The sequence below is a fragment of the Lagopus muta genome, chromosome 28 (assembly GCF_023343835.1).
Source record: "Lagopus muta isolate bLagMut1 chromosome 28, bLagMut1 primary, whole genome shotgun sequence".
In the NCBI taxonomy this organism is placed as follows: domain Eukaryota; kingdom Metazoa; phylum Chordata; class Aves; order Galliformes; family Phasianidae; genus Lagopus; species Lagopus muta.
The window spans coordinates 1,696,483-1,724,336 of NC_064460.1; the positions used below are offsets into that span (position 1 = coordinate 1,696,483).

At 49.6% G+C, this 27,854-nt stretch overlaps 2 protein-coding genes across 4 annotated transcripts in view; one reads left to right on the top strand and one right to left on the bottom strand.

Annotated features, from left to right (window-relative positions):
- Nucleotides 1-14,394, top strand: part of LOC125685446 (keratin, type II cytoskeletal cochleal) — a 34,122-nt gene extending 19,728 nt beyond the window's left edge. For all 3 annotated transcript variants that reach the window (XM_048928497.1, XM_048928498.1, XM_048928499.1), the window contains 10 exons: nucleotides 3,769-3,944; nucleotides 4,144-4,589; nucleotides 5,295-5,503; nucleotides 7,847-7,907; nucleotides 8,467-8,562; nucleotides 9,286-9,450; nucleotides 9,579-9,704; nucleotides 10,910-11,130; nucleotides 11,736-11,770; nucleotides 13,123-14,394. In XM_048928497.1, the coding sequence (XP_048784454.1) occupies nucleotides 4,197-4,589; nucleotides 5,295-5,503; nucleotides 7,847-7,907; nucleotides 8,467-8,562; nucleotides 9,286-9,450; nucleotides 9,579-9,704; nucleotides 10,910-11,130; nucleotides 11,736-11,770; nucleotides 13,123-13,295 (1,479 nt within the window). In that variant the 5' untranslated portion in view covers nucleotides 3,769-3,944; nucleotides 4,144-4,196 and the 3' untranslated portion in view covers nucleotides 13,296-14,394. The remainder of the gene's footprint in view (nucleotides 1-3,768; nucleotides 3,945-4,143; nucleotides 4,590-5,294; nucleotides 5,504-7,846; nucleotides 7,908-8,466; nucleotides 8,563-9,285; nucleotides 9,451-9,578; nucleotides 9,705-10,909; nucleotides 11,131-11,735; nucleotides 11,771-13,122) is intronic.
- A 4,086-nt stretch (nucleotides 14,395-18,480) lies between these two features.
- Nucleotides 18,481-21,939, bottom strand: LOC125685378 (keratin, type II cytoskeletal cochleal-like). Its single transcript, XM_048928372.1, has 9 exons — nucleotides 21,511-21,939; nucleotides 20,977-21,185; nucleotides 20,509-20,569; nucleotides 20,133-20,228; nucleotides 19,747-19,911; nucleotides 19,496-19,621; nucleotides 19,159-19,379; nucleotides 18,883-18,917; nucleotides 18,481-18,802 (listed from the first exon to the last, which is right to left on the bottom strand). Exons 1-9 carry the CDS (start codon nucleotides 21,937-21,939, stop codon nucleotides 18,654-18,656), a joined length of 1,491 nt encoding a protein of 496 aa, XP_048784329.1. The 3' UTR covers nucleotides 18,481-18,653.
- Nucleotides 21,940-27,854: the final 5,915 nt, after the last annotated feature.

The window sequence follows — 27,854 nt, forward strand, 5'->3', positions numbered from 1 at the left end:
ACCGTGTGGAGCTGTGTCACTGTGCTGAGTGGATGGGAAATACCTGGGGGGGAAGCGCTGCAGGGGCAGCAGCTGTTTATGGTGGTCTGAGGTGATCCTGGAGATGGCAGTGGGTGGGTTTGTGCTGTTATCATGCTGAGACTCCAGCATGAGAAAGATAGAGCTGTTGGAGTGGGGCCAGGGGAGGACATGAGGGATGCTTAGAGGCTACAGTGCCTCTGCTGTGGGGACAGGCTGAGAGCTGGGGGTGACCCAGCCATTGCGCTGCTCAAGGCTGTGGGAGAGACCCTGGGTAGCTGATGGAGGGGTGGGACCAGCCCAGGGCAGGAGGTGGAGCTGGAGGATCTTTGACATCCCTCTTGTCCCAACCATGCTGTGATTCCGTGCTTCTTTGATCTTGGAGGACCCTTCCAACCCAACCATCCTATGTTTCTCTGATCTTGAAGGACCCTTCCAACCCAACCATCCTATGGCTCTTTGTTCTTGAAGGACCCTTCCATCCCAACTATCCTGTGGTTCTCTAATCTTTATGGACTCTTCCAACACAAGCATCCCATCACTCTGTGATCTAAAAGTGGCTTTGAGCCACTGTGTTTCAGATAAAAGGAGGAATGGGGAAGTGCAGCTCCTGCACTGAAGGCAACAGGTTTTGGAAGCTGTGCTGTTAATGTGATGTCAGCTCTGCTCTGTGGCAGCTGGCTGTCACGCTGGGCAAGCAGGTGATCTTTCTGTTCCTGCTGGTCTTAAGATGACCCTGTCAACACTAAGTCTGCTCAGCTTTGTTTCAAGAAGGAGAGGTGTAGCAGGGAGATGCAGTATAGCAAAGGTGAGCCTCATTGTAGCAGCTTCCAGTGCTGTGGAGACATAAAGCTGGTAGAGCCACTGGCTGTAAGAGTGGTGAGCAAAATTTCCATGTGTAAAACTGCAGGAGTTCGTAGTGCAAATTGCATGAGCATGTGGCCTCTGCACCTCACCATAAGAATTGGAACAGAGAGGCCACAGGTTTCCAAAAAAGCCTCTGGATTCTGAGAGGTGTGAGGGTTCAGTTTATCAACATAAGAGCAAATGAGTGTGAGTTAACGTTAACAGGAAGATCGTACGAGGCTCAAGGGAACCGCTTCAATTCTTCAGAAATGGGCAGTGGCAGAATATTGAAGACATGAATTAAACAGCCTCCAGGTAGGCGTGGGGCCCTGATTTACAGCAGGAGAGTGCTGAGCTGTACCGAGGTACCAACCTCTGGAACACTGAATCCTTTGAACCAGCAGCCTTCTGGAAAAGCTGCTTTCCTGTCATTGAGATTCTGTGCTGCTGAGCTGTGTCATTGCTTTGAGCTTTATTGCCCCAGTGACACAGGAAGTACAACTGAATCATCCTTCATGTGAATTAACCACTTTGTCTTGACGTGGCTTATGTCTGTGTGTGTTCAGACATCACTCTGTAGATGTTCTCTTACTGCCACCAAACCACAGGTGCTGCACGGGTTTCCTTTGGAGGTCTCTCAGTATTCATAGCAATAGCTGAGGAGCTGCAAATGTTTATTGCAGAAGCTCCTCTAGGAGCCAGATTTTGGGAGGAGAATGAGCAGTATTCGCAGCATGGAGATATCACCACCAGCAAGGCAGCTCTATGGCTGCAAGCCCCAGCATTGGCATTGGTATAACGAATAACAGCCTGACAGTGTCGTTCTCTGATGGTCCCATGAGTGCTGTGTTGTGCTCTTGCATGATTACCCCCACTTATCAGACCACCAAAACACTGCTTGTCGTCAGGATGCAAGCTCACTTATAAATGACTCACTGCTGAAGCACTTTGGAGCAGTAATCGCAAACTGGGACTGTGCTGTGCAAACACAAAACCTAAGGGCACTCCCAGCTCCAGAAAGCTTTCAAAGCAAACACTGCAGTCTAAACACACAGCAAGAGATAGCCCACGGATACCAACTGAGCATGAGGAATCAACGGACCCACGTTCTTAAAGTGGTTTTGCTCATCTGCAAAGATTTCTTCCTCTTCCGTCAGGATGTGGCCATATTTGATGGGGTTCTCCTGTGCTTTCAGGGCTGGAATTGAAAACTCAGTGTATTTGATGTAGGATTTGTGGAGGGGTTTATCATCTATGGCTCTTGTTGGTTCTGTGAGCGTCGGTACATAAGAGTGAGTTGGTTGGAGTGGGAAGGGTTGGCAAGTTGTGACCCTGAGCAGAATGGTCACAGTGTCCAAGCACTCAGTTCCCTAAAGGGTGCTTAACCACTCCGTACGGTGTCTTCTGTATCACCAGACCCCAATCCCATGGGGGTCGCTGCATGGGTTGGAAACGATACAGAACAGTGTGTGGAAACTTGGGAAGGCCACCTCAACAGACTCATCTTCACCTACAATCAGTCGTGTTGCATGGTGGTAATTAATTACAATTAGAAAAATGGCTTTTTGTGGGTCTGGCCCTCAATAGTACAAAGCAGGGTGAAGTTCAGCTCTCTGGTTGCCTACCAGTTGTTTCCTCGGAGGTTGCTGGGAACAAGTTTGCCTTTATGACAGTTTATCTGGCAGAGGAGTTGTATTTTGCCTGTCTGGATTGCTTTCTGGTTTGCGTGCTGCCTTGTGCAAGAATCCCATCTGCTGATGCAGGACAGCTGAGGCTGGAAAGCAACCTGATAAAATGCACAATTAGAGCTTGCTTTGTTGCAGGTTATTCCTGCCAAAGCAGGGCTCTTAAGCGGCACTTTGAGCTCCAATTCCCTTCCTTTTACAACAACCCAGAGGAGTTGCAGGAAAGCGGCCTCTCCGTGTGTTTGCAAGGACCTGAAGCCACGTAACACAGTTGGAGACTTCTGCCTTGCAGGTGGCTGCATACAGATGCAACAAACCCTATCCTGTCTGCATCAGCCATCAGGTCAAGGCAGAGCTGGTGTGTGGAATGTAGAAGTTTGCTTTGCACTCAGTGAATCTTATTTTTTGCTGCTGAAAGCTGAAGCAGCTCTCGTGGCGCAGGGAGTGATCTCACCTCATCTGTCTCTGTCAGGCTCCATTTCTCATTTTGAAAAGAGAATTTCCTTTTGGTAGCTGGGATATGCAGCCAGCTTGCATTCTCCCCATGAAGAAGGAAGCGCATACTTGGAGAAGGCTGTGGCCAGAAATGGAGCCAGCGCTATCTCAGCACCCGGATGAGGGGAAGATCTGAGGGTGACACATTCTGGCCCGACTGGAGGATTTATGACCTGGCAGTAAAGATGTGTATCCCTTCAAGGCGATTAAAAAATGCAGAAAGCCTGTAAAACCATTTCTTGTGTCTCTGCCACTTCTGTGTGGGAGCCCTGGAGTTTAAGCAGGAATCTGTCCTGTTTCCTCCAGTCAGGCCGGACCAGGCTCTGAGCAGCCTGATGGTTCCCTGTTCATTGCAGGGGAGTTGGAATAGATGGCCTTTAAGGATCCCTTCCAAACGATTCTATGATTCCTTTTCAGTCTGCACTGACATGTTGAGTATTTAAACCTGCAAGGTGCAACCCACCAAAAAACACCTTTGTTTCAGAGTTAACGGGAAAGATGGCAAAAATGCTGTGTCCAGGGGCAGCTCTGGCATCTCATGTTCTTCTGCACAGATCAGGCTGGCTGGGCAGTGTATGGCATGAGCTGGCTTTGCCTCTTATCAAACTTGGCTGTACCTGAAACTGAGTTGAGGCCCCTTATCACCTCTCTGCTGCTGCACAAGGGGCTGCCTGCAATGCAGTGTGTTCAAAATCAATGCATGTCCCCCCTCTTCTCATTTCAGCATCCCCTCATACAAGCAGGGAGGAACAGAAGCTTCGAGGAAATGGGACCAGCCCTGTCCTGCTGCACCTCTGCTCTGCTCGGAGGAACCCAGTGCTTCACATCCCTCAGCTGTGCTGGTGGCAGGGACATGGGGAGCTGCGGAACAAAAGCTTTGAGCGCAGCACCGGGCGCCAGGTGTGTCCTGTCCCCCTTCCCCGGCCCTTCCCTTCGGGTTCAGCAGGTTGACGGAGGGTGGGAGGGCTGCCAGGCACACCCAGATCTGCAGGCAGTAAAACGATCCCTCTTTTGCCCTCGAGCCAAGCCCAGCTCTCCTAACGGATAAAAGGGGAAGCGAGGCAGGAGAGCTCACTTGCTCCCTGCCCTGGTCTCCCAGCACAGCTACCCTCAGGTTTAAGGACAGGGGATTCCGCCGGACCCTCAGCAGCCATGTCCCGCTCCATCAGCTTCAGCTCTCGCTCCGTGGCCGTCCCAGGGGTCAGCCAGGTACGGGTCAGCTCCGTCTCCTCTGTCCGTGGAGGCAGTGGCCTTGGCAAGGCAGGGGGCTTTGGCAGCTCCAGCCTCTACAATCTGGGCTCTGCCAACAAGCGGATCTCCCTCGGAGGCAGCAGCTCCTACAGCGTTCGCTCTGGATATGGCTATGGAGGCATGGGGTTCGGTGGGGCCATCGTCCCCGGGGCCGGCATCCAGGAGGTCACTGTCAACCAGAGCCTCCTGACCCCCCTCAACCTGGAGATCGACCCCAACATCCAGCGGGTGCGCAAGGAGGAGAAGGAGCAGATCAAGACCCTCAACAACCGCTTTGCTTCCTTCATTGACAAGGTGAGGCCGGCTGCGCTGGGCTTGAATGCAGCCCTGACCCAAAACTCACTTAATGGGGTGGGGGTTCATGAATGGGGTTGGGGTTTCACCAACCTGATTTTCCTGCAGTCTAATAACTGTTATTAAATCTCTGCTGTCAGCAGAAGTTTTTGCTCTGTTTAGGCCAGCTTTGCACCCCCTTTACTTAGCTAGCATTGCAAAGCCCCACACGCACCAGCAAATCAGAAGGAGGGGGGTCTTTGGAAAGGGGCTGACCTGGTAGAACAGACCTTTGATGTAAGTCAGGGCTTGCTGTGTTTGTTTGCGCTGCCCTGTACCTCTGCAGCTCTGTTATCTCCCACCAATGGACTGGGGACCCTGTATTGTAAACCAGCTCTGGCATCCTCAAAATGTTAGGAATCCAGCTGTGGAGTTGAGTTTAATTGGCTGACACTGTGATCTCTGAATGGTTTCTCTTATGCGTCAGGCAAGCAGAATCTCCTTATCTTTTAATTCAAACAAAGCCTCAATACTGCAAGGCAAACCCCAGAGCAGCCATGCTCCCTCTGGACATTATCACCCTTTAGAATGTAGGTGCTTTTCATAGACACAGTGAATCCTTCAGATACCATCCACGGCACACGCATCCCCCAGCATCCCAGCTCTGCAGTGTCAGATCCCCCCCTTCCCCATCCTTTCACAAATGACGCCTTGGTTTCTCGGCAGGTCCGGTTCCTGGAGCAACAAAACAAAATGCTGGAGACCAAATGGAGTCTGCTCCAGGACCAGAAGACCACCCGGAGTAACATCGTCCCCATGTTTGAGGCGTACATCAACAACCTGAGGAGGCAGCTGGATGGGTTGTTAAATGACAAAGGGCGTTTGGAGGGTGAACTGAGGAACATGCAGGATCTTGTTGAGGATTTCAAGGCCAAGTAATGTATAATCCAACCATCTAACGGTATAGCTAAACAGTTAGATTGGTAGAGATGTCCCCAGCTTTTCTGCTAAGGAGGGTGATTTGTTTTTTGCGAGGTGTCTGTCCAAGGAAGCCACCTTGGTTACATGGTGCTCCTGGCACCTTGCTCCCACGTGCTCCATCCCCGTGGCTTTGCTTTGCAGCCTCCTCAGGGATTGATTCCTACTTTGGGCTGGACTGTCTGGGTCTGTGGGAGCCCCATAGGAGCTGTGCAGGTTGCAGGCAGTGGGTAAACTGCTTCTTGTTCCATGGGGAGGCAATGGAGCAGATGACTTGCATTATTTGTTAGCAGTTTTTCCATCCAAATCACGTTGCTTGTGAGGACTGCTATCGAGAAAGTAGCCTTTGTGCCTAGTGCAGCCCTACAGGGAAATGCCTGAAAGGAAAGAAAAGAGGGAGCTGGCAAACTGGATCAAGCAGGAACTGAAAGCAAACATCTGATAATCCCCGGGGTGTGTGTAGGGAAAGTCAATAGCCAGCACTTCCCAAGGAGGAGCATGGGAATGGTGTTCTCCCAGCCCTGCTCAGTTACTCCGTGCTCATCCACAGTTGCACCGTGTTTCTCTGCATGGCAGCAGCAGGGAACTGGTTTGCACCCAGAGGAGCTGTAGCCCTAATTTCAGCTGCGTATCACATGAATGCAAGGTGCACAGGTGCTTATTTATTCCTCCCACCCAGGGGTCCGTGCTGGGGAGCAAAACCTTATATGGGGAGGGAAGCAGGAATTAGGAGCCTGAGGTGCTGGATTTGGTAACTGGAATTCAGAACCTGTTTCTCCTCATTCGTATGAAGAAAATCTCATCTCCTGAGTCAAATACCTAAAACATGAGTAGCCCCTTATGTGCCTGTTGCCTCATTTTCATACACAGCTGTTCCCCACCGATATCTCAGGTAGGGGAGGAGGTTGATAGGGATGCAATTCGGTCCCTTATTTGGCCACTGCCTTGACTCAGGGTGTGGTTCAAAGTAAGCAAGGGTAGGAATGCTCTGGGTAGTGCTGCCCACGTGGCTCTGTGTGGGCTCTGCTGGGCTTTTCGTGGGAGTTATGGAGAGCATTGAATGAATTGTTGCAAATAGAGCTCAACAAACCATTCTGGTAAAAATGCAATTGGTGCTGGGTTTTATTTTATTTTATTTGTACACTTCTGTGATTACCTCTGCTAGAGGCCAAGCTCTGATTCCTTTCTGCTATGCATGTGCAGCGTCCGTGTTGTGCAGTGCTCTGCAATAGCAACGGATGCAGTTCACTGACCTCCAAAAGGACAACACCTGCTTATACCAGCATGGATGGGCAAGCGTCCAGTGCAAAGCACTAGGAGTATTACGTGAAGGCTTAAAACTGAACTAGCTCAAACTTTGGAAGGCAAATTGCAGTCCTAGCCATAGACTGTGTCAATAGAACAGAGTCTAACTTTGTCAGCAGCCATTCCAAAGCAGCTGGTTAAAATGCTTCCTGCTCTGTTTTTTAGATGACTTGCAGGATCCATACAGCAGGTTCTTGCTGTTTGGGGTCAGCAGGTTGCCTGTACACAGCTCTGAAAAGCAGACTCTGCAAGCCAGGCTTGCAGGTGGTAGAAAATCTGTGAGGCCAGTCCATAAAGCCAATGCAGCATGATTTATGTCTGCTGAGAACTGAAGTCATTGCACCTCAAGTCAGACACTTAGAGAAGGGATGTGGCCAATATTACAAGCCTGTGGGGCTTTAGAGCAGAGCCACTCTGTGCAGAATAATTGCACTCAACTCTTAGGTGCGACTGGCACCTGCACAGTGTGCTCAGATGCCTGGAGTAAGGAAGTACAGAGTGAGCAGAGCTTTTAACAGCCCCTTGATCAGTGCAGATGAATGTGCTGAATGTTTGCATCTCTTCTGCATTTTTATTTATTTGTTCTCTCAGTGGCTGAGGGAAGGAGCCGAGAACCTCAGGACACAGAGCACAGCAGGCCAGCACTGGGCTGTGCATGAGTGGGGATAAGGAGCAGAGAACTCCCTATGTGCAATGGGAAAAAAAGGGAAGTGCTTCCCAGCTCAGTGGTGGTGGCAGTGTGGACCAGAGCAGCTTTCAGGCATCAGTTTGTCCAAACAATAACTTTCAAACGTGGCACCTTCAGTGCAAATAATGCACATTCCTCAGTGGTGCAGCAAACCTCTGCCTGTGACTGGCTTGTTTGGATAATCACAGGCTGGCAAAGTGCTTCAGAAAGGGAGAAATGGGGAGAGAAGGGGTGGAATTGGGCAACTTTTCACTGAGACATTGCCTCCTTTTACCCAGGCTCTAACTGCTCCCTTCTCTCCTGGCAGATATGAAGATGAGATCAACAAGCGCACGACAGCAGAGAATGAGTTTGTGGTGCTCAAGAAGGTGCGAGTCTTGAATATGGGTCTGATCAAACCTGGGTGCAGCCCTTCTCCCCCCTTCTGCTCCTCCAATCCCTTTGCTGCTGTTTTGCCTGGACACCCAACTTCAGCTCTCATTTCTGCTTCTATCTGAGCACCAGGATCACTGTAGGAACAAGGAAGGAGGAGCAGCCCCTGTGCATCTCACACATTATGGCTGTATATTTCTCTAGGTTAAATACTCTTAAAACCTAAAAAGTCAGAGAGACCATAAGGCCCAGTTTGTATGGTTTGCGTGGTCCAAACTGTCACTGTGCAAACATAGGTGCAGGCACAGTCCTGGGATCACTGAGTTGAAATGGATGATCCTTATGGATCCTTCCAACTCCAGGTATTCTATGAACCCTGCAGAACGTACAGGGACCAGCAGTTCAGTGCACCAGTGGGTAACTTTTAGGGGGTTGAGGGATGGCGAGCAGGTGATGTGGGGAACTTGCTGGGTGCACAGCTGCTTTTGAAGCCAAAGTCTGCGTGGACTTGGTCACCAAAACTCCATCAACCTCACTGGATTGTCACTCTTTTAGGATGTGGATGCTGCCTACATGAACAAAGTGGAGTTGGAGGCCAAGGTGGATGCGCTGACGGATGAGATTAACTTCCTGAGATCTCTCTATGAAGCGGTAAGGCCCTTCTGCTTCCTGTGGGTGCTGCAATGCAGTACCACTGTTGATGCCTGAGAGCATCACTATGCTGTTGTCAGAGATAAGAAAGGCAGTGGAGATATCAAGTAAGCAAAACGGAGCTGCACGTGAAGTCCAGGTTCTGTGAGCTCTCACAGTAGTTTTTCCTTGTCTGGGATGTGAGTTGGTTTTGTTGCAAACACACCCAGGGCATGCTTTAGTTATTTATGCAGTTAGTGTGAAAGCAAGAAAAGCAACGCATTATACTCAGTGCTGAAGCACTGATGTGTGTGTTTCTGTGCTGTCTGAGGAACAGAGAAAGGAAAGCTCCTTGCCCCAGACTCATTTATCTTTGGCAGCGTTTACAAGATAAGAGACTGATGCAAGCAGGCACATTGCACCCTTGTGCAAGATGGTGGAATTTGGCCCTTTGCTGAGGAGCTGATGCTCAGGCTTCTTAGGCTTGCACTTCATGCCGAGGTCTTATCTCAGGAGAGGAGTCAGCTAACCTTGCTCTTAACCTGGGAGTGATAACAAGTGGCTTCCTTTCTGCTGCTGCACTCTGCACGGTTAATGTGACTCAGTTGGTTTCCTTTTAATTAGTGATGGTTTCAATGAACTTTTATCTGCTTCCCTTTTCTTCTCGGATTCTCTCTGTAACTGGCTTCTAAAAGAGAGGCCCTTATCAATGATTAATAGTATTGTTTTTATTGTGACTGGCAGGAGCTTCGTGAGCTGCAGGACCAAATCTCTGACACCTCTGTGGTGCTGTCCATGGATAACAGCAGAAACCTGGACCTGGACAGCATCATTGCAGAGGTCAAAGCACAGTATGAGGATATTGCCAACAGGAGCCGGGCAGAGGCTGAGTCCTGGTACCAGAGCAAGGTGAGTTATGGGAGAGAGAAGGGCAGCAACAGCTTCTATTATTCCATCTCTCCTACATATAATGAGCGTGGAGAGGTTTCAGCCTGCGGTGGGCTGCTGGTCTGACTCCATCCTTCCTTGTGTCGCAGTTTGAAGCTCTGCAGGTCACTGCTGGGAAGCACGGGGATGATCTGCGCAACACCAAGAATGAAATCACAGAGATAAACCGCGTGATCCAGAGGCTGCAGGGCGAGATTGAAAATGCAAAGGCCCAGGTGAGGAGCTGCCCTTGTTCTCTTGCTGCAGAGCAGTGGGTTTAGCAGCAGCAGGTGGACCGGGGGACAAAGCTTAAGGCAGCATCTGTTAGAAGCAGTTTGGGGTAGCTGCAGCCATCATCCTGGAAGACATCAGTTCTGCAGGAGGAGAAAAAAATCACAGATACGGTGGAGCTGAGCTACAGAGTCCTGGGAGTGCAGAAGAGGGGAGATGCAGAGCCCTTTCCAAAGCGCAGCGCTGAATGCAGCAACCTGCTCAGCTGTGCTCAGCTGCACACCTTCCTTGTGCCCTTTTGCTGCTGGGATCTTTCTCCACTCCTTTTTGTGCAGAAGGGAACAGCGTGTTTGAGCACACAAAAGGATTTTTTAGCTGTATGGGAGTTTTGTTTGCTTTCTCCAGAGGCGGTTATCGCTTTATCAGTAGAGCTGGTGAGAGCCAGAACAGTGCATGGCTCAGACCATTTTTGGGGCTGAAGGCTGGCTGTGAAAAACCAGCAGCTCACAGGCTGGAGATAAGCCATTGTGATTCATCCGTTCATGTTTATTTGGTTTCAGGGCAGGGATGTTTCCACATACATCCACATACATTTACGAGCAAAAAGCTGACCCAGTGCAGCTCCCTGAATAATGAATGAGAGTATAAAACATATGTTCACTGTGAGCCCTTCCTGCCAAACACGCTCTCTGGGTGTGCAAAGAACACTGGTGGGTGTGCATTAGGCTGCCAGCTTGATGTACCCCCATAGAGATGCTTTTTGGGGTATGTGCATTGTCGGTTAATTGCAGGTCTGCTGCAGCCCATGCTTGCCTCAGATCAAAGCTTGCTGGAGATCAACTGGCTGTGAACGAGCTCTGGGGCATAGAGAAACCCAGAGCTTGCATCAACCCTAAGTGTGGGGTTGTTGTGTGCGGTGTGGCTGGGCTGAGAAACTGAGAGTCAACTGAAAGTCCTCTGAAAGTGTAATTGGTGCAGAGAAATAGGATCTGATGAATTGCTTTTCAGAATAACATGTCCTGGAACGAGGTGAGCTTCCTTCACAGGTTGATCTCCCTCTGGTGACCCAAAAAATGTGGAGGCATGAGTTTGTATGGCTTTGGAAGGAGTTTTTTTGAGCTCTGCAGAACCACAGATGTACTGGCCTGTAGATGCCAGAAGTCCATGGGTGGTGAGATGCCCTCTAACATGCTCTGCTTTGTCACTGCAGCGTGCCAAGCTGGAAGCTGCCATTGCTGAAGCTGAGGAACGTGGTGAGTTGGCTATCAAAGATGCCAGGACAAAGCTGGAGGAGCTGGAGGCTGCTCTGCAAAAGGCAAAGCAGGACATGGCCCGGCAGCTGCGCGAATACCAGGAGCTGATGAACGTCAAGCTGGCCCTGGACATTGAGATTGCAACCTACAGGAAGCTGCTGGAGGGCGAGGAGAGCAGGTGGGTGAAATCAAGCTGTGCAGTTGCAAGATCTGCATCTTCCCCCAGCAGTATTTTACAGATGTGCTGTTGGCTGTTGGGTGCTGCCTAGGGAGTTTACATGATGAAGGATCCAACCCTTTGTATCGTGGTGACATCATGAGGGCCCAGTTCCAGTTTCTGGAAGGAAACATGGAAGAGAAAACTTTGCATTTTAAACTGATTTTTTGGTTCTGAATGTGCTTTGGCCGTAGAGCCAAACTGTCAAGCTCTGGGGAAGAGTGGATAGTTTGATGAAAACATACAAGGAAATAAGTGCTGCTTTCCGTTGTACATTTGAGGATGTGGAAGAAGATTTCCAAGTGGCCTAAATCCCCATAGAATTAAGCCACAGTTCCTTGTGCTCTTTCAGCACCTCCCCTCCAGGTGATAACAGAGCTTGTAAATGTAGGGCCAGAACAAAGCGCTGGATGGCACACTTATCTTGTCTGAATTATTTACAGCAGCAGTAATAACTCACTGCCATTGTCTTCATCCCCAGCACTGAGGCCCTGGGGGAACACTGAGTAATGCAGAGTCTAACCCGTTCTCTTCCCTTTTGCCTTTGTGTTTTTCTGCTCCAACAGGTTGGCTGGCGATGGGGTTGGCAGCGTCAACATCTGTGAGTTGATTTTATTATTTATAACATTTACTCTTATAGTTTCTTTGGGAAATGCAGATGGGATCAGCTTGGTCCTGCAAGCAGGAGCCTTGTAGTGCCCTGCCTTAATTAACCCCTTCTTAAATGGAACCCCCCCGGGACAAAAGTAGATAGTGCTGTTGGCTCCATGGCAGATTTCAGTTCTAACTCATCTGTACAAATGGGGGAATGAATGAATGAATGTGTGAGTGTTTAAATGGGGGAATGCTGACTCCCCCTTGCCCTGTCCCCTTCCTCCCATTTTTGTATGGAGAAAAGTGCACTAAAAAGAAAAGTTGAGAGAAAGATAAGAACCTGCATTAGAAGGCAGCTCAAAGGTGATGTTAGAGGGTGTCTTTCCACCTTGGGAAGCACTGGTCACTTGCCTTACCTGGGTGTTGGACACAAGCAGGTGTTTTGGAGACACTGCTCTTAACCAGACTCTACTTTTCATCCATTCATCTACTTATCATTGTTACTGATGGCTGTGGACATGCCTGATGCACCACGAGATGAGCAGAATGTATTTCTGATACTGTGTTTGTGGGACTGGGTTCCCCGTTCTGCAGGAGGCCCTGAGCCATTGAGGGAGGGATGGGGGCTGTGTGCAACTCCCCCTGCACACACAGCTGGTACATGCTCTGCACCAAACTGGAGCAAGATATTTGTGTCCTGGGTGTTGTGTTTAGCAGATGGTCTTAGGAAGCTCTCATCTGCTTGCTGAGATTGAGGCCGCACCTTGAGTGCTGTGTTCAGTTTTGGGCCCCTCACTACAAGAAAGACATTGAGGCCCTGGAATGTGTCCAGAGAAGGGCAACGAAACTGGTGAGGGGTCTGGAGCACAAGGCTGATGAGGAGCGGCTGAGGGAGCTGGGATTGTTCAGTGTGGAGAAGAGGAGCTCAGGGGAGACCTCATTGCACTCTACAACTTCCTGAAGGGAGGCTGTGGTGCAAAAGGGTCTGGACTCTTCTCTCAGGCAAATAGTAGGACCTGAAGAAATGGACAGAAGTTGTACCAGAGGAGGTTTAGGTTGGATATTAGGAGAAACTTTTTCTCTCAAAGGGTGGTCAGGCACTGGAATGGCTGCCCAGGGAGGTGGTGGAGTCGCCATCCCTGGCAGCGTTCAAGAGGCGCCTGGATGAGGAGCTACGAGAGATGGTTTAGTGCTTGTGGCACTGATAGGAATGGGAGGGGGGTTGGACTGGATGATCTTGCAGGTTGTTTCCAACCTTGTGATTCTGTGATTTAAAAACGCCCTTTCTGAGAAGGTTGCCAGGCTGGGTTTTGCTGTTCCCCAATGCTTACGGTTGCTTTGCTTCCCTCTGCGCCGCAGCCATGGTCACCTCCAGCGGTGGTGGATCCAGTGGATTCCTGGGAGGAGGGGTCCGTGGAGGCCTTGCCCTGGGAGCAGGGATGGGCAGCGGAGCTCTCGGCTTCTCCTCGGGGGGCTCCAGCAAATCCTACACCGTCACCACGACCTCCTCCACCAGAAGCTTCAGGAAGTAAAGGCAGGAACGGAACCCAGCGGTACCCACGAAACGGGAGGAGGGAGAACACAGAAAGAGAAGTTTGGTTGCCTTTCGTAGGACAAATTGGCTGCAAAATTTCTGCAGTGATGAATGAATTGGAATAAGATATACCAGAGTACCTGACCCTGCTGCGTCACACCTAAGGCTTGATCCTGTACTGTTGAACTCAGTGGGAGCCATCCCACTGAGAGCAGGTTCAAGCCTGTAGGGTGAAATTCCTCCAGGGAAGCAGGCAGGTTAATGCTTTTGTTGCTTGTATGCTTGGTACCCCTGTTCAGGGCTGGCTTTCACCCTTTGAAGGGCAAAACAATCATTGTGGCAAGCTTTTCCACATTTCTGCTGTGGCTTTACAAAAGAGACCAGAAGATTATCTCCCTCTGAATATGATTTGGAAGACTTCATTCCCTTGGGCTGCTCAGAAAGTGCCAGCCCTGACTGAGATTTCAGTCTGGGGTTGTTTTCTTAAAATATAAAAGGAAGAAAATGGTGGAACTGCTTTGGGTTTCTCCTTATGTTCTTTAGAAATTGGCTCAGAAATGGAATTGGACAATTCTGGTCTAATGGAAGCTAATTTCTTACTGAAGGCAATGCAGACAGATCTCCTTTATAGGTTCTGTATAACAAAATAACTCACAAACTCACCCTTTCTGTCTTCTTAACAGAAGTCTGAAGCCTAAAGGGTATGGAAATTGCTTAAAATTACAAGCAGCACACTGAAATGGGAGATAACACTCCCCATCCTTGGGTGCCTCTGTTTACTACCCTATATTGCAGAGCATTACTAGTGATATCCGGGGTCTCTCCTACCAGTGGGAAAAAAGCGTGTTTTGTTGATGCTTCATTACAATAACTCCTTGTTCCTGCCAAAATGAGTCTTCAACCTAAACACGCTGGGGAAATAGTTTGTTACTGCGGTGGGAAGAATTTTTAAATAAACAAGTCAAAGAAACTGCATGGGATTTGTTGCACTGCGTGCTCTGCTGTCCCAGCAGCGTATCTCTGGTCGATGTTTTATACCTTTGTGGTCTGGGAGTTTGCCATGAGGCCGTTAATAAAGTTGCCCTGCTGTATGCTTCTTCAGTCCCAGCTGATTTCCTCGTGTGTTGCTGCTCAAGAGCCTGGAGAACCATCCCCGTCCTCGCCTCCCTGCAGGCTGTGTCCCTTGGAGCAGTGCCACTCTGTGGTCAGGATGAGGATTTGGGGTTTGCTGCCTGCAGTCTCACCCAGGGGTGAATTTATTCCCCTGCTTTGCACTGGGTTTGGGTGATGGGACTGGTTTTGTTCCCTCAACTTGGCTCAGCCCAGCCCTCAGCACAACTGGAACCAGTTGGCACCAACCCCTCTCTGAGCACCGAATGCTGAGCAGAGGGGAGCCAAACTTTGGGAGAAACGCTTTGCTTGCAAGCAGCCAAAGCTCAGCAAAATGAATCTGCACAAGGACTCACACAGCTCCTTGCTGCTCCTTTTGGGGCAGCACAGGTGAGCAGTGTGTGCAGATGTGGGGTGAGTCCCCAGTGCTGAAGGTGTCGTTCCATGGGATGGAAATGGGGCCAGGCTGAAATTCCTGTACTCAGTGAGAAAAGCTGTTTCCTGCAGCACCACAGTGGCTATGAGACCATTAAAGCCTGGGAGATGCTGTGCCCATGGCAAACCCTACCCTGTCATCCCAGCCCCCTGCATGAGTGCAGTGCTCAGGCTGGGTGTGTGGTTCTACAGCACACGTGGCATTAATGCAGGGAGGGGAGTTCCCCGTGTGCCCAGCAGAGCCTTGCTATCAGCCTGGCACACCCAGCTCACCTCTTCCATGGCACAACCGAGGGAGTGAAATACAAAAAGGAATCCCCTGGAGTGAATGGAAACAAAGGGCGCAAAGAAAGGCCTTGCCCAGATGGTTTTTGGGCAGCAGAGGCTGCTGCTTGCTGTCATTTGCATGGCTCTGTGATGCCCAATTGGGAATGGAAGCTCTGTCTCTGCTGTAGAATTGTGTGCAGCGATGATCTGGGAACGGGGATGTGGGAGGTGTGGCTGCTGCTCTCCCACATCGCAGAACAATGCTCACTGCTGGGGAGATGGGGATCTGCACCCTTCAGGTGCTTCGTGTCTCTGCGAGGCCACGGGGATGGATGCACCTCATGTTTTTGGCTCATTCCTTGGGTCTGGTCTGGGTCTGGTCGGAATGTAACCTCCATTTATTAAATTAGTGCAAAGCCAGGTGTGTCCTGAGCCTCCTGTTGCATTCAGGAGCTGTAATTCAGGAACAGTTTTGCAGTGGGTGAGGTGTTTGCATTTCCAGAAGGAGACAGGTGTGACCCAGCGCCCACCGCAACACCAAGAAGGATTTTGTTTTGGCCTCTTGTTTTGCAGCAGTGATTAAGATGGATAATGAGCACCTGAAATGGGCATCAGTCCTGAGCTAAGGGTGTTCCTGGGAGCTGAGAGCTGGGAACATGCCTGGTGCAAGTAGCCCCAGCAGCTGCTATAGGTCCTGGAGGAGCTGTGAACTGGGACTCAGAGGACGTGGAGCACTGCAGGCTGTTGAGTTCTGCAAATAGAGGAGTCAAGGGGAAGATGGAGCCCAACAGAGAGCAGAAGAATTGCAGAGGGAATCCCTCTTTGGATGTGTGAGTCCTCTGATCCAAAGAGAGGCACCTCTTCGTTCACCCCCTGGGGAAGGGTGATGCCAAGTTTCCCCTCCCAGCCTGTTTGTCCCTGCCATTGTGATCAGGGCAGGGATACAACGCAGGATCACATCCATCTCTCTGCACACAGCTGTGTGATTAATTACAGCCTCCCACAGTACAGCTCAAAGCCCTTTGCTGCTCTTAAAATCAGACCATCAATGCCTCTGCCCCCATGCCAGCACATTAATGGCTGGACAGGATGCTCCATGCAAATGCCTTACACATCTTAAAGACTTCCAGCTGATTTCATGGTCAGTAGGGTTTGCTTTTTTCCCTACCAACCAGAATACAATAAAATCTGGCTGCTTTCTGAACATAAGGCTGTGAAATGGTTTTTTTCCTTCTTCCAGCTTTGCTGGTGTCTGTGCAATGTACATCCAGGCTATCTGCTGCAGCTCAGGGCGCTTCAACCTCTTCCTCCTGCTTTCTGTGGGATAAAATGCATAACATTTATGTGCATTTATAATATTTAAGTATATTCTATAATGCAATTTATCTGATTCTCTAAGCCAGTGCTCCTTTGAGTGTTTCTGCTGCTCTGCTCGCTCTCAGCCCTTCTGTTTCTCCCCTCCTCTGATGCTCTCTTTCCAGCAGCAACCAGGATGTGGCTGTGGATGTGTGTTGCTGTAACAATGGGACTGAGAGCTTTGGAGATGCATGCTGTCCCCAGGCAGCAGAGGGTTTTACAAAGAAGGTAAGTTCTGTTATTCTCTATGGGGAAACTGAGGCAGAAGAGCAGTGAGGACTTGGGGGCAACAATGACTGGGAGGAAAGCTTTGGGTGCTGGGGCTTTCTGCAGCTCCCCTGCATTCCAATTGCATTTGTTTTGTGTTTTCCATCAGTTTTTCACCAGCTACAAAGGCCAAAATCCTGCTCTGGGCTTGACTGAGGTTGTCAGCTTGTGTTTATTATGGGTTGGGCTGGGTCTGAGCTCTACCAGGCACAGAAGAGCGAGGTGGAAGCACATCTCTTGCGAAGATGGGTTGCACCAGGGGAGCCTAATTGGCTTGATGAGGTTCTAAAGCCAACCTTCCATCTGGTGAAGAGGAAAAGAGGTTCCCCAGGCTCTACTGGGGGAAGAGGATGCTCTGGTGCTGGAGTGTTTGCAGTATAGTGTGGACTGAGAGCTGGTACCAGAGCAAAGAGAGGACAAATTGGCCCCAAACCACCCAGCAGCTCCTGCCATCAGGATGCAAAGAGATCCTGGGCAAGTTGGGGCAGTCAGTGCTGTTCTCAGGGGATTTAGGCATTGATGGTGGTAATGAGAAGTTTCAGTTAGCTTTATGCAAACTGCGAGAGCATCTTTGCTTAGTCAGTGCCCTCTAAATGGTGTTTTGTTTTGGTTTCTTTTTTTTCCTGGGAGGAAAATTATTTGGAGCTCCACCCTGCCTTAATAAAGATGTGTAACCCTGTGAGTTGGCTCCTGCCCCGTGCATGAAAGAAGAGAGCTGTGCCTTGGAGAGAGGTTTGGTGCTTTGGAGGGAGGTTTGTAAGCTCCTTGCACGCAGAATGTCGGTAGATTGAGGGATATGGGAGACCACTAATGGGAGGGCTTTGTCAGGGGATGTGGGGCTTGGACCCCTGTAAGTGTTGGCATTTGAGATCCTGGAGCAAAGACAAAACCAACCCTCCTTCTCCCCAAAAAGAAGTCACTGGGTAACTGAATTGCTCTGAAGATTTATTGGAGATGCAAGACTGTAACTGGGATGAAAGCCATTGACAAGCATTGCGGACAAAATGTGAAGTCATTAGAAATAAATCACCGGATCCTCTCCCCTTCCCAGACCTCAGATAGTATAAATGCATTTACACCAGCAGCTCTGCTTAATAGGTACTGGCGAATTGAAAAGGTGATTGATGCTGATGCCAGGTGTTTAAGGCTGGGTCTGGATCCCTTGAGCACGACAGCAGAGGACTTTTGTGACCTGTGGCCAGGATTATTGGTGGATCAGCCCCTGTCACTTTTGACAGTGGGCTTAGGCCCCAAGATCCTTAATTTAAGATGGTATTTATGGCATCAGATGAACTGGACCATTACAAACCCTGAAGAAAAAGGGAAAGTCGAGGATTGGTTTCCAAACAGGTAATGTAAATAAAAAGCAAACTGCCTCCAAACAGCAACAGCCATTGAAATCCACTCCTTGGGATGTGAAATTGGTATGTGTAGGGAAACTAGGCAATTTTGGGTGAGTTCTGCTGATGGCAGAGGTGTATCTGTAAATCAGGATGGCTGATATAACTAGGTTATAGCAATAGGTTATGTATGGGAGCTGCTAACACAAGAGGGCTGAATGAAGGCCTAATTAGAAGCTCATGGGTGGCAGCTGTTCTGCCCTACACCTCATCCTGATCCTTCAGTCTGTAGGAACATAAAGAGAAGGAATTACACCAAGGGCCTCTTATGTGAATTGCATGTAAGAAGGGGATTGTGAAGAAGTTTGGGGGTTTGCTCTTAGAATTCCCTAGCAGAAACAGCAAATCTCTTCGACAGAAATTCCCCTCTTTGCCTGTTGTATCCCTTTGCATGGAAAATAGGTGCGCAGTGTAGGGCAGCTGGGTGCGTGTGCTCCTGCAGCAGCCAGGCTCTTGCTGTGTGTAGGCAGAAGGGTGTGCATTGTGCTTCGTTTCCAGCCTTGCCATTCATCTGCAGCTCTTTACACAGTTGACTTGCCCACGGACACAACCTTCATGTGGGTGCTCCCACTCCTAATGCATGAGCTTCCGTTGGCCGACCCAGCAAAGCTGGGTTCTGGGCTGTAGGCGAGACCTCCTTGGGAATGGCAGACAGCTGTGGAAGGCAAAGCTGAGTTTCAGCTTAGGGAATTGCTGGGAGAAAAGGCAGGAGATGCCCAAGCTTGGAAGAAGTTTTATGCTCCAACTTACAGATGTTGACAGGGATGCCTCCTTCTGCACAGAGCCTGTAGAGGGAAGGTTGCACTTGGTTATGTGTGTTCACATGCAGAGCCCTGTGAGCCTCAAACATTTGCAGGCAGCAGGACAAGCCTCTGTTTGCACCAGTGGAGGTGTGGTGGGACTGATGGGAAGAGCTGATCTGTGAGGTGGATTTACCACAGGGCAGCTCTGAAAAGCACTGCCCAGTTGGTTTTCCCATGCTGGCACATGGATCTGAAGGGTCTTGTGTTGGTATCTGCCACCCACCTGCTCTCCTCACCCTCCAGCAGCTTTCTGTAGGTTGTGATCTCGATGTCCAGGGCCAGCTTGATGTTCATCAGCTCCTGGAACTCCCACAGCTGCCGGGCCAGGTCCTGCTTCGCCTTCTGAAGAGCCGCTTGCAGCTTGGTGAGTTTGCTCTTTGCATCCTTGATGGACGTTTCCTTGTGCTGCTCAGCATCAGCCACGGCCATTTCCAGTTTGCAGCACTGCAAAGATGTGGTCAGCCTTAAACATCTCTTGGTATTTGTAAATGTGACATGTTTGGAACAACAATTCAGCATCACTCTGCCCTGATGGTTCCAGCAGACCTGCTGGTACTCACCTGCTCCTTGGCACTCCTGACTTCTCCACTCAGTTTCTTGACCACCCGTGTCAGCTCGGCCGCCTCTCTTTTCTTCTCTTGCAGACTATCAGCATTTCTGCCTGCAGTAACTCGCAGCTCCTCGAACTGCAAAAGCCCCAAAGATGTGGGTTGTGCATTCCCAAAAGCACGTGCTTTGAGTTAAATCAGAGCAACTCTGGGTTTTCAGAGGAAAGATGCACCCACACCTTCCTCCTGGCTGCTTTTCTCACCTTGCCTTTACACCAGGCTTCAGTTTCTGCCCTGCTCCTGCAGGCAGTGTCCTCATAGTGAGCCTTGACGTTGGCAACAACACCATCCAGGTCAGGATCCCGGCTGTTGTCCATCTGCACAACCACTGCCGTGTCTGAGATGTGGACCTGCAGCTGGTGGCTCTCCTGGAGGTGACAATGAGATGCTGGCACTGCTGTGGTCCCATCCAACCCCATTCGTACTATTGCTCCCTGCTTTTCAGTGACCACACAGGTGGATTCTTGCTCCCTGTTCACCATAAGGGCTGACCATTGCCCCACATTACCCATTCTTCCCCTGTCCTTCAGGATAGACCTCCCAGATCTGCCTGAGAATCTCAGAGCTGAAGCAACGGGGAGCTGCTTACCTCCTCATAGAGCAACCTGAGGAAGTCAAACTCTCCTTCCATCCTTCCCACCTTGGCCCCCAGCTCTGCTTTGCTTAAGAAAAAGCAGTCCACATCCTGAAGTGGCAGTGGGGAGAGAAGAAGGAAGCTGATTAGTGGAAGCTGATTAGTGAGAGCCGACTCAGGGCTGCCCTTGGGGTGGGGGACTGGGTGCAGGTAGCGTGGCTGCACGCCAGCTCCCACTTGCACAACTACTGCTAGTCTGAGTTCAAGCACACCTGAGCACCAGCTCCTGCTGGTACTTGTTCTGTGCAATGCTTTGGGGGAAAGAAATCACTGCCTGCATGCACCCCAAAGACCTGGACACAACAAGAGGGTTCAAACGGCCTTTGCTCACCTTCTTCAGGGCAATGAACTCCTTCTCAGTGCAGCTCCGTTGGCTGCATTCATCCTCATACCTGCGTGGGAAAACGGGAGACTTCAAGCTCAGCACAATTACATCTTTGTTTGGGATTCTGCAGGCTTACTTCAAGAAATAGAACCCCTCCTATTTTTTTCCCCCCCTTTTCCCCAGATGATATTTGGGGATGTTTTGTTCTGTTTCATAGCCCATGGGAAAGCACGCTTGCTTTCACAGAGGTTTTGGTGTTCTTACATATTTGCAACAGAATTGTTCTGATTTGACTTCTGCTTCAGAGAACAGAGGAACACTTGAAATTGCTGCAAGTGTTAATTCCTCGAGTTAGGAAAGAATGAGAGAATCTAGAAGAGATGTGTCCTCTGTTTGGTCCACTGTAAACTGTGACATGGTTTTATGATCCTGTTCTCTGGGGACAATTTATTGTATCAGAATGTTCTCACTTACATTTTCTTGTTGGTTTCCACAGCCTCTTGGGCTGCTTTCAGGCATGTTTCTAACTGGGCTCTGTTGCACCCCAGCGCTTCCAGCTGCTTCTTCAAGTTCCCGATGCAAGCCTCCAACATGGGCACAATGGTGTTCCTGCAATGTTTCTGACCCTGCAGAAAGTTCCACTTGGTCTCCAGCACCTCGTTCTGCTGCTCCAGTAATCGCACCTGAATCCCAGAGAGCAAAATAGGAAATGAGATGAGGGTTAAGTGGTTGTGAGAGGTGATGTCCACGCAACAGCCATAAAATGCAGCTCTTGGTACACCTGAATGCAGTGTTTCCTACTCTACTGTTCTTTTGTGCATATGGTTTTTGTGGGTAAGCCTTGCGGGAATCAAACTCCTAACACTTCTAGAAAAGAACACCTTGGTGCTCAACTGACATTCTAAAGTTATCCTCAGTGTCTAAAACAGAGCTGTATAACCCAGATTCTTTGCCCTTTCCGTGCTAGATCTCCCTGGGCCTGGAGCTGGGGAGGGTTTCTCTGCTCACCTTTTCAATGAAAGAAGCAAATTTGTTGTTGAGGGTCTTGATCTGCTCCTTTTCTTGGTACTTCACGGTCTGCACGTTGGGGTCGAGCTCCAGTTGGAGTGGTTGTAGCAGTTTCTCATTGACAGTGATGGGTACAATGGTGCACAGCCCAGAGGATCCACCAACCCTGTAACCAAAGCCAGCACCTCTGCAGCCAAATCCAGCTCCGGCAGCACCAAAACCATATCCACATCTTGTAGGAGGACACCTTCCTACGTCTATTCTGGGCCTGGAAGATGCTACACCGCTGAGGCTCCTGGTGCTGAAGGAACCCAACCCACGTTGGCGACACAAGAGTCTACCAAAGCTTTGCCCACTCCTGGGAAGAGCAAGAGAGGATGAGCTGAAATTGCCAATGCGAGCAACATTGGTGCCATAGGAGCAGGACATGGCTGCTGGTGAGGAGGGCTGGGTGCAGGTGGTGTGCTGGGCCCCAGTGCAGTTCCCTCTGCCTCCTGTGCAGCACCTTCTTCCTTTTATTTGTGGAAAACGGGGCGAGGCTGCATGAAACTTCCACAAGATGTTTACGATGCAGAGTAGGAGCTGCTTAGCATACGTTGTTTTCACCAATGGAGAAAGCAGATTTGTTCCATAACGCAATGGAGGACTGCTGTTAAGTCAGTGGGGTCATATTGAAGTCTTGTGTAATCACAGTGAAAATCATGGCTTGTGCTGGTGCTCCTTGTTTTCAGGAATGTAAAAGATTTTGCCTTGTTATGGGTTGGATAAAGATGTCAAGTTCTCACTCATCAAAGTGCTTCCCTTGCTTTACATTTTGCTGCTACATCAGCTTGTGAGTAAGCGCTCTGAGGGAGAATGTGGCTGGATATTAGGAATTATTTCTTCTCTGGAAGAGCGGTGATGCATTGGCGCAGGCTGCCCAGGGTGGTGGGGGGGTCAGCATCCCTGGAGGGGTTCAAGAACCATAGAGATGTGGCACTTGGGGACATGGTCAGTGGGCATGGTGGTGTGGGTTGGGGTTGGGCTGAGAGGTCTTGGAGGTCTTTTCCAACCTGAATGAGTCTACGACACAACCAGATGTTCAATAAATAGCATCAGTACTAAAGGTGAATTAATTGAGAGCTAGCAAATGAAGCCTTGTGTGCAGGTTAGCGATAGATGACAGCTTCGTGTTGGCTTTGCCTATGGAAAGGCAACATCTTTGAAGGCAAACGTCACTGGGACCAGGTCTATTTGTCAAGGGTTTTTGTATGTTACTGGTGAGAGTGTTTTCCATCGTAACATTTTGCGGGGTATCAGTTGAAACAGAGACCTGCATTTGGAACACGGTGGCTCTTGTGGGTGTTCCAAATTGGCCAAATTCTCCAAAAAAAATGCTGTCTCCTTGTCCCTCAGCTCTAAGGCTCCTTCATTGCCTAGGGCTCACTCCTTTGCCTCCCACGTTGGGTGAGTGCCCTCACTGAGGCATCGGGGCTCCATTCCTCCCACCTTTGATATTCACATGTGTGTGTCCACGGCTTGGAGAGATGGGAACGGCAATGGAGCCCGCGTCGCTGTGTGGGAGGGCAGCATGCTTTCTAGGGGCAGGGTGGAAGTTCCAAGCTAATGGCTGGGTTTTGTTTACTGCATTTTTCCCCTTCCTTGTTCAGTGGTTGATTGCAAGCCCAAATTAGTAGCCTCACTGGACTCCTCGGCTCCAGGGCCCTCAAAGACTTTCCAGGGATGGTGCATGAGAGGATGGAGCAAATTTGGTGATTCCACAGTGTCCTTCATCCTCCTGTGCCAGGTCACCTTGTTCCAGTTTGGGCTCTGGCTGCATTTCATGGCTCAGTGAGTGCATCTCTTCCTCCCACATCCTCTAAATGCCGTTTTTTCCTTCATTTTGCAAAACACTTTCTCATGTTATTGAGGCAAGTAACACTGAGTGTGACTGTACAGCACTTTTGGACAGAAATTTGAGGGGAAGGGTTGTAAGGGGTGGGTGGCCATGCAGTGTTCCTATCCCAAAAGGAGAGGGGTCCCTGAATGAATCTTCTGATCCTCTGGTTCAATGGGGCAAAGCAGCAGAGCATGATGTTGGACTCCAAGAAAACCCACCGAGATGTTTTGAGCCAGCTCAGTTAAACCAAATAGTGCCAATTGTCTTGAGCAGGATTGGAGTTGTATGCTTGGGTGAGTGGTGAAAATGGAAGAAGTGTGTGTGTGGGGTGAGACATGCAGTGATCCCCCCCCCCCTTTTTTTGTTTTTTTTTGAGTATTTTGATCTGCAGGAGGCTGTAGAGGATGCACCTTGGATATTGGAGCTCTTTCCTACTCACAGCACCGTGCAGTGGTACAAGCAGCATCTGGAGTGATGGTGCTCTTGTCCCCGGTGCCTCCTGTGGTTACACTTACAGAGGTGGTGGCTGTAAAAGGAGCTGATGGGCTTGGGTGCATTGCTGATTCCCCCATGTAAACCTCCTGCAGGCTGGACCAGCATCCACAGAGCGTTTTGCTCTCTACTTTGGATTATCAGCAAGTTCAAATGCAGCTGATGTGTGTTTCATCAGCCCGTGGATGTCCCTGTTCATTGCAGGGGAGTTGGGCTGGATGGCCTTTAAAGGTCCCTTCCAGCTCAAATGGTTCTGTGATTCTATGATCAAAACGACCTTAATTGCTCCCTTTCTCTCGTGGAGGAGTTGGAAATCCACAGCCTGGGAATTACCACTGGCACATTACTGAACTTGAGTCATCCTTCCCTGGGCTTTGGTGTTTTCATGTTCTCCAGTTGCCTCTGAATCACCCAATTCAGCTCCGTAATTTTGGGTTTTTGTGTTACGCAAGCTATGTTTGCCAGCAGCTTCTCTCAGTTCCTCATACTCTGGAGAGAGAAAACGCAAGGAAAATAAATACCAGATGTCAGTGATGAGAACTGCTGTGGGGTGCTGGGGTTGCAGCCCCCAGTCTCAAGCTCTAAGGCTGAGATCTTCAGCACTGGTGTCACAGCTGACTCAGTTACACCATAGCAGCTATGTGTTAGCAGAGAATATCCCAAACAACACATGGCTGGGACAACAGACCTTTAAAGAGCATCTTCAGCCCAACTTGGGAGATCGGAAGAAGCAAAAGTAGGGCATAAATCCTTCTGTGAATGTCCCTTGTTGTTGTAAGACTCTGTCAGCCCAGCTTCTTTTAGCAGTGTCCAGAAGCTTTGGACATCCAAAAGCTTTGGATGACAGCAGTGCTGCCACCCATCTCCAGGCTTTGTCTTCATACATTACTTGAAAATTCCTACAGATTTGCCCACAGTGGGTGCCTGGATCCGAGTGATTCCCTGGGAGCAGCAGCAAGGTGAGCAATTGTCCATTTCTATTGCAGAAACAGATTCCTTAGGATCTTGCCCATGCAATGCAACAGTAGTGCCTTTGAAATGTGGAGGACTGGTCTGATGTATGCATGGAACACAAAAAATCTTCCTGACCTTAAGTGATGGGCTGTAAGAGCTGAACTCTGTGGGCCTCCCCAAGAGACATGAGTTGGAGGAAGAGTAAAGTCATTATTCTGCTTATGGGCTCCTCTGGAGGCTGACTATGGGTGAGGGACTCCACCTCAGCTTCCAGCTCAGCTTTGCTCATGGAGACACTATCCGTGTCCCCAAGCACATCAGAAGGGTTTATGCAATGAAGGAGCATTCTGCTTAATGCCACATGCAATAGGATTACAGCTCCCAGCGCTGCTCCTTTCAAGGACATGAGTTTTACTGTGTTATTAAATGGATTTCCTCTCTCATCCTCTTAGGCACGAGAGGAACACTGCTGGGCAGAGCAGAGAAGGGTTTGACCAGCTGAGGTACACAAATGTCCCAAAGGGCCACATTGAGCTGCAAACAACTGACCGAAGGTGGGATTCAACTCTTTTAATTAAATCTTCCCTAAAGTTGGCCTGCAGGTCCCTCTAGAGTCTCTGGAGAGCGAGATGCATTCTCACTGCTGTCTCTCCAGCAATTTTCACTGCTGTTCCTACCGAACACCAAAGAAGCGTTTGAGTTGGTCTGAAATGCCCTCAGCTCTTGGAGCAGAACACACTCCTTTCCTGCACACCTTTCCTCTCCTTGCCTGTGAGGAGAAGAGAAAACATAATTTTGCTCCTCTTTATTCAACCTAGGCAAGAATTTGATCTCTTCCTCTTGCCTCATCTCCAAATGCCCAACCCCAGCATGGACACAGCTGCCAACACAAATCATACAGATGGACATCACTGGTGGCGTTGCATCTTGTGCAACTCTGCCGCCTTAAAATGAACCAGATCCATTCCAGCTCAAGCTTTGGAGCTTTTATTTTCAAACGAATTTCGTTTTCCTTGTATTTATCAGTCTTTCATGATCCCTTGCATATTGCTCAGTTCTGTTGCCAGCTTGGCTCTTTCCTTTCCCAGAACATCCTGCTGCCTCTTCCAGTTGGCAATAGAAGTTCCCAATGTTAGCTCAGCGTTGCTGTTGTAACACTTCTGCTCCCACAGAAATCCCCATGTGGTCTCCAGCCCCTTGTTGCACTGCTCCAGCAGTGGGACCTGAAATTCAAAGTGTAAAGATTTGTTACCAGTGATACAGAAGGGGACAGTTACAGTCCCAGAAGTGGCAAACTGAGAGATGAAATCAGTATTGTTCAGGATAGTAGTGGGTGAATGCAGAAAGCAGACAGCCGAAATCTGTCAAGTGACATCTCCTCATGAGAAGGCTGTTCTGAAAAATGTCTCTGCTGTTATATGAAAAGCCCTAAGTCACTCATAACTGAGATGGGATAAAGCAGGGGTAATTCTGCTTCAGGTTAGGATTCAAAGGATGTAAAAAAATGAGGCTTAAAGAACCAACTTGTCTGCAGGTAGCAAAACTGGTTCCATCTCCATCCTGAGCTTCTTGGGGCTTGATAGGGAGCTTGAGCTTGATGGGGATCTGGGCAATGGATGTGCAGACCCCCTGGGGTCCATGGACCCCATAACCAAAGCCAGTGCCTCCATAGCCAAACCCCGTGCCAGAGGAGCCGTGGCCACATCTCTGCATTGCCACCCAGGCTCATGCTGCTGACACACCTCAGTCCTGGGCACCCTCTGCCACCAGCTCCATGGCACAAGAATCAGTGGAGGATCTCCTCCTGCTCCTGAGGATCCCAGCAGAGCAGGAGCTGAAACTCCTCCTGCTTTAGGTGGGGTTGGCAAAGCCATCGTGGCTGCCTTGAAGGGGAGCGAAGGTGGAGGGAGGAGTAGGCAATGCACAAAAGATGGCCTTGCTGGAAACTCCAGAATGAGGAGCAGAGCTTTCACCCTCTTTTCTCCCCCCAAAATGGGCTTTTGCTGCACAACCATCCCCAAATGGTCATTTTAAACCACATTCATGAGCTTGGGGTATCTGGTAATATCCCACTCTTCTCCTTTGCTGAAGAGCAACTTGAGCTGCCTTTAAGCACATATCTGTCACTGGGTTCTGGGCTGTGTTTCTAATTTGAATGGGAGGGAATCCTTGGCCCCATAACAATTGCATTTGCAAACCTCCCTTTTTTATAGTGACCATGAAAGAGAGAAGCAGAACCAATCATTTGATGTTTGCAGGGCACCGGGCTGTAGGAAGAAGCGTTGTTTAATGTGTACAAATAGAAGAATCCAAACTGAACTCTTTTTTGCCTCTCTCCCTCTTCCATACAAAGGCTGGGGGGAGCTAAGGACAATGGCACTGAACCAGGGTTGATTTCCTTGTGTTTTTAACCCTGCTGATGTTACTGCCTCCAATTTGACTGGTGGCGTTGGGCTTACAGCCAGGATTCACCCCCATTCATCTTCCTGCAAACGGAGGATTTGGGGCTTCCTGCTGAAGCTAATGGAGAAAGAGATGTATCCTGTCCTAAAATGTCTTCACCTGTCCTGCTGCTGAAGGTGGCAGAGGTGTCAGACCATGATCTCCCTCCCCAGAAGGGCAGAGCAGAGGGTGCTGAGTTGCTCCTTACTCTCCTCTCTTGTTTTTCTGGTTCCACACCAACTATTTAAGCTCCTTACTTACTAAAATCCATTACGCAGTACATCCCCCGGGGGTATGGTAGCAGACTCTGAGGCTTGACAGAAGTTTTTCCAAAGTGCATGGAGTGGATGAGAAGGAGCAGCTCCTCCTAAAGAGTTAATGAGCTGAGCTGAAACCTTCAGAGACTTTCCATGGGGTGGAAATTACCTCCTGGCTTCCAGCAGTGCTGGAACCCAACCATCAGGAGCGAGGGGTGCTATTATTTTAGAGAGAGAAAGGAGCACTTAAGTTCGCTCTTAAAATTAATCCTTGTTTTTTTGGCAAATTTTCTCTCCTGGAAAGGAACCCACATCAGTAA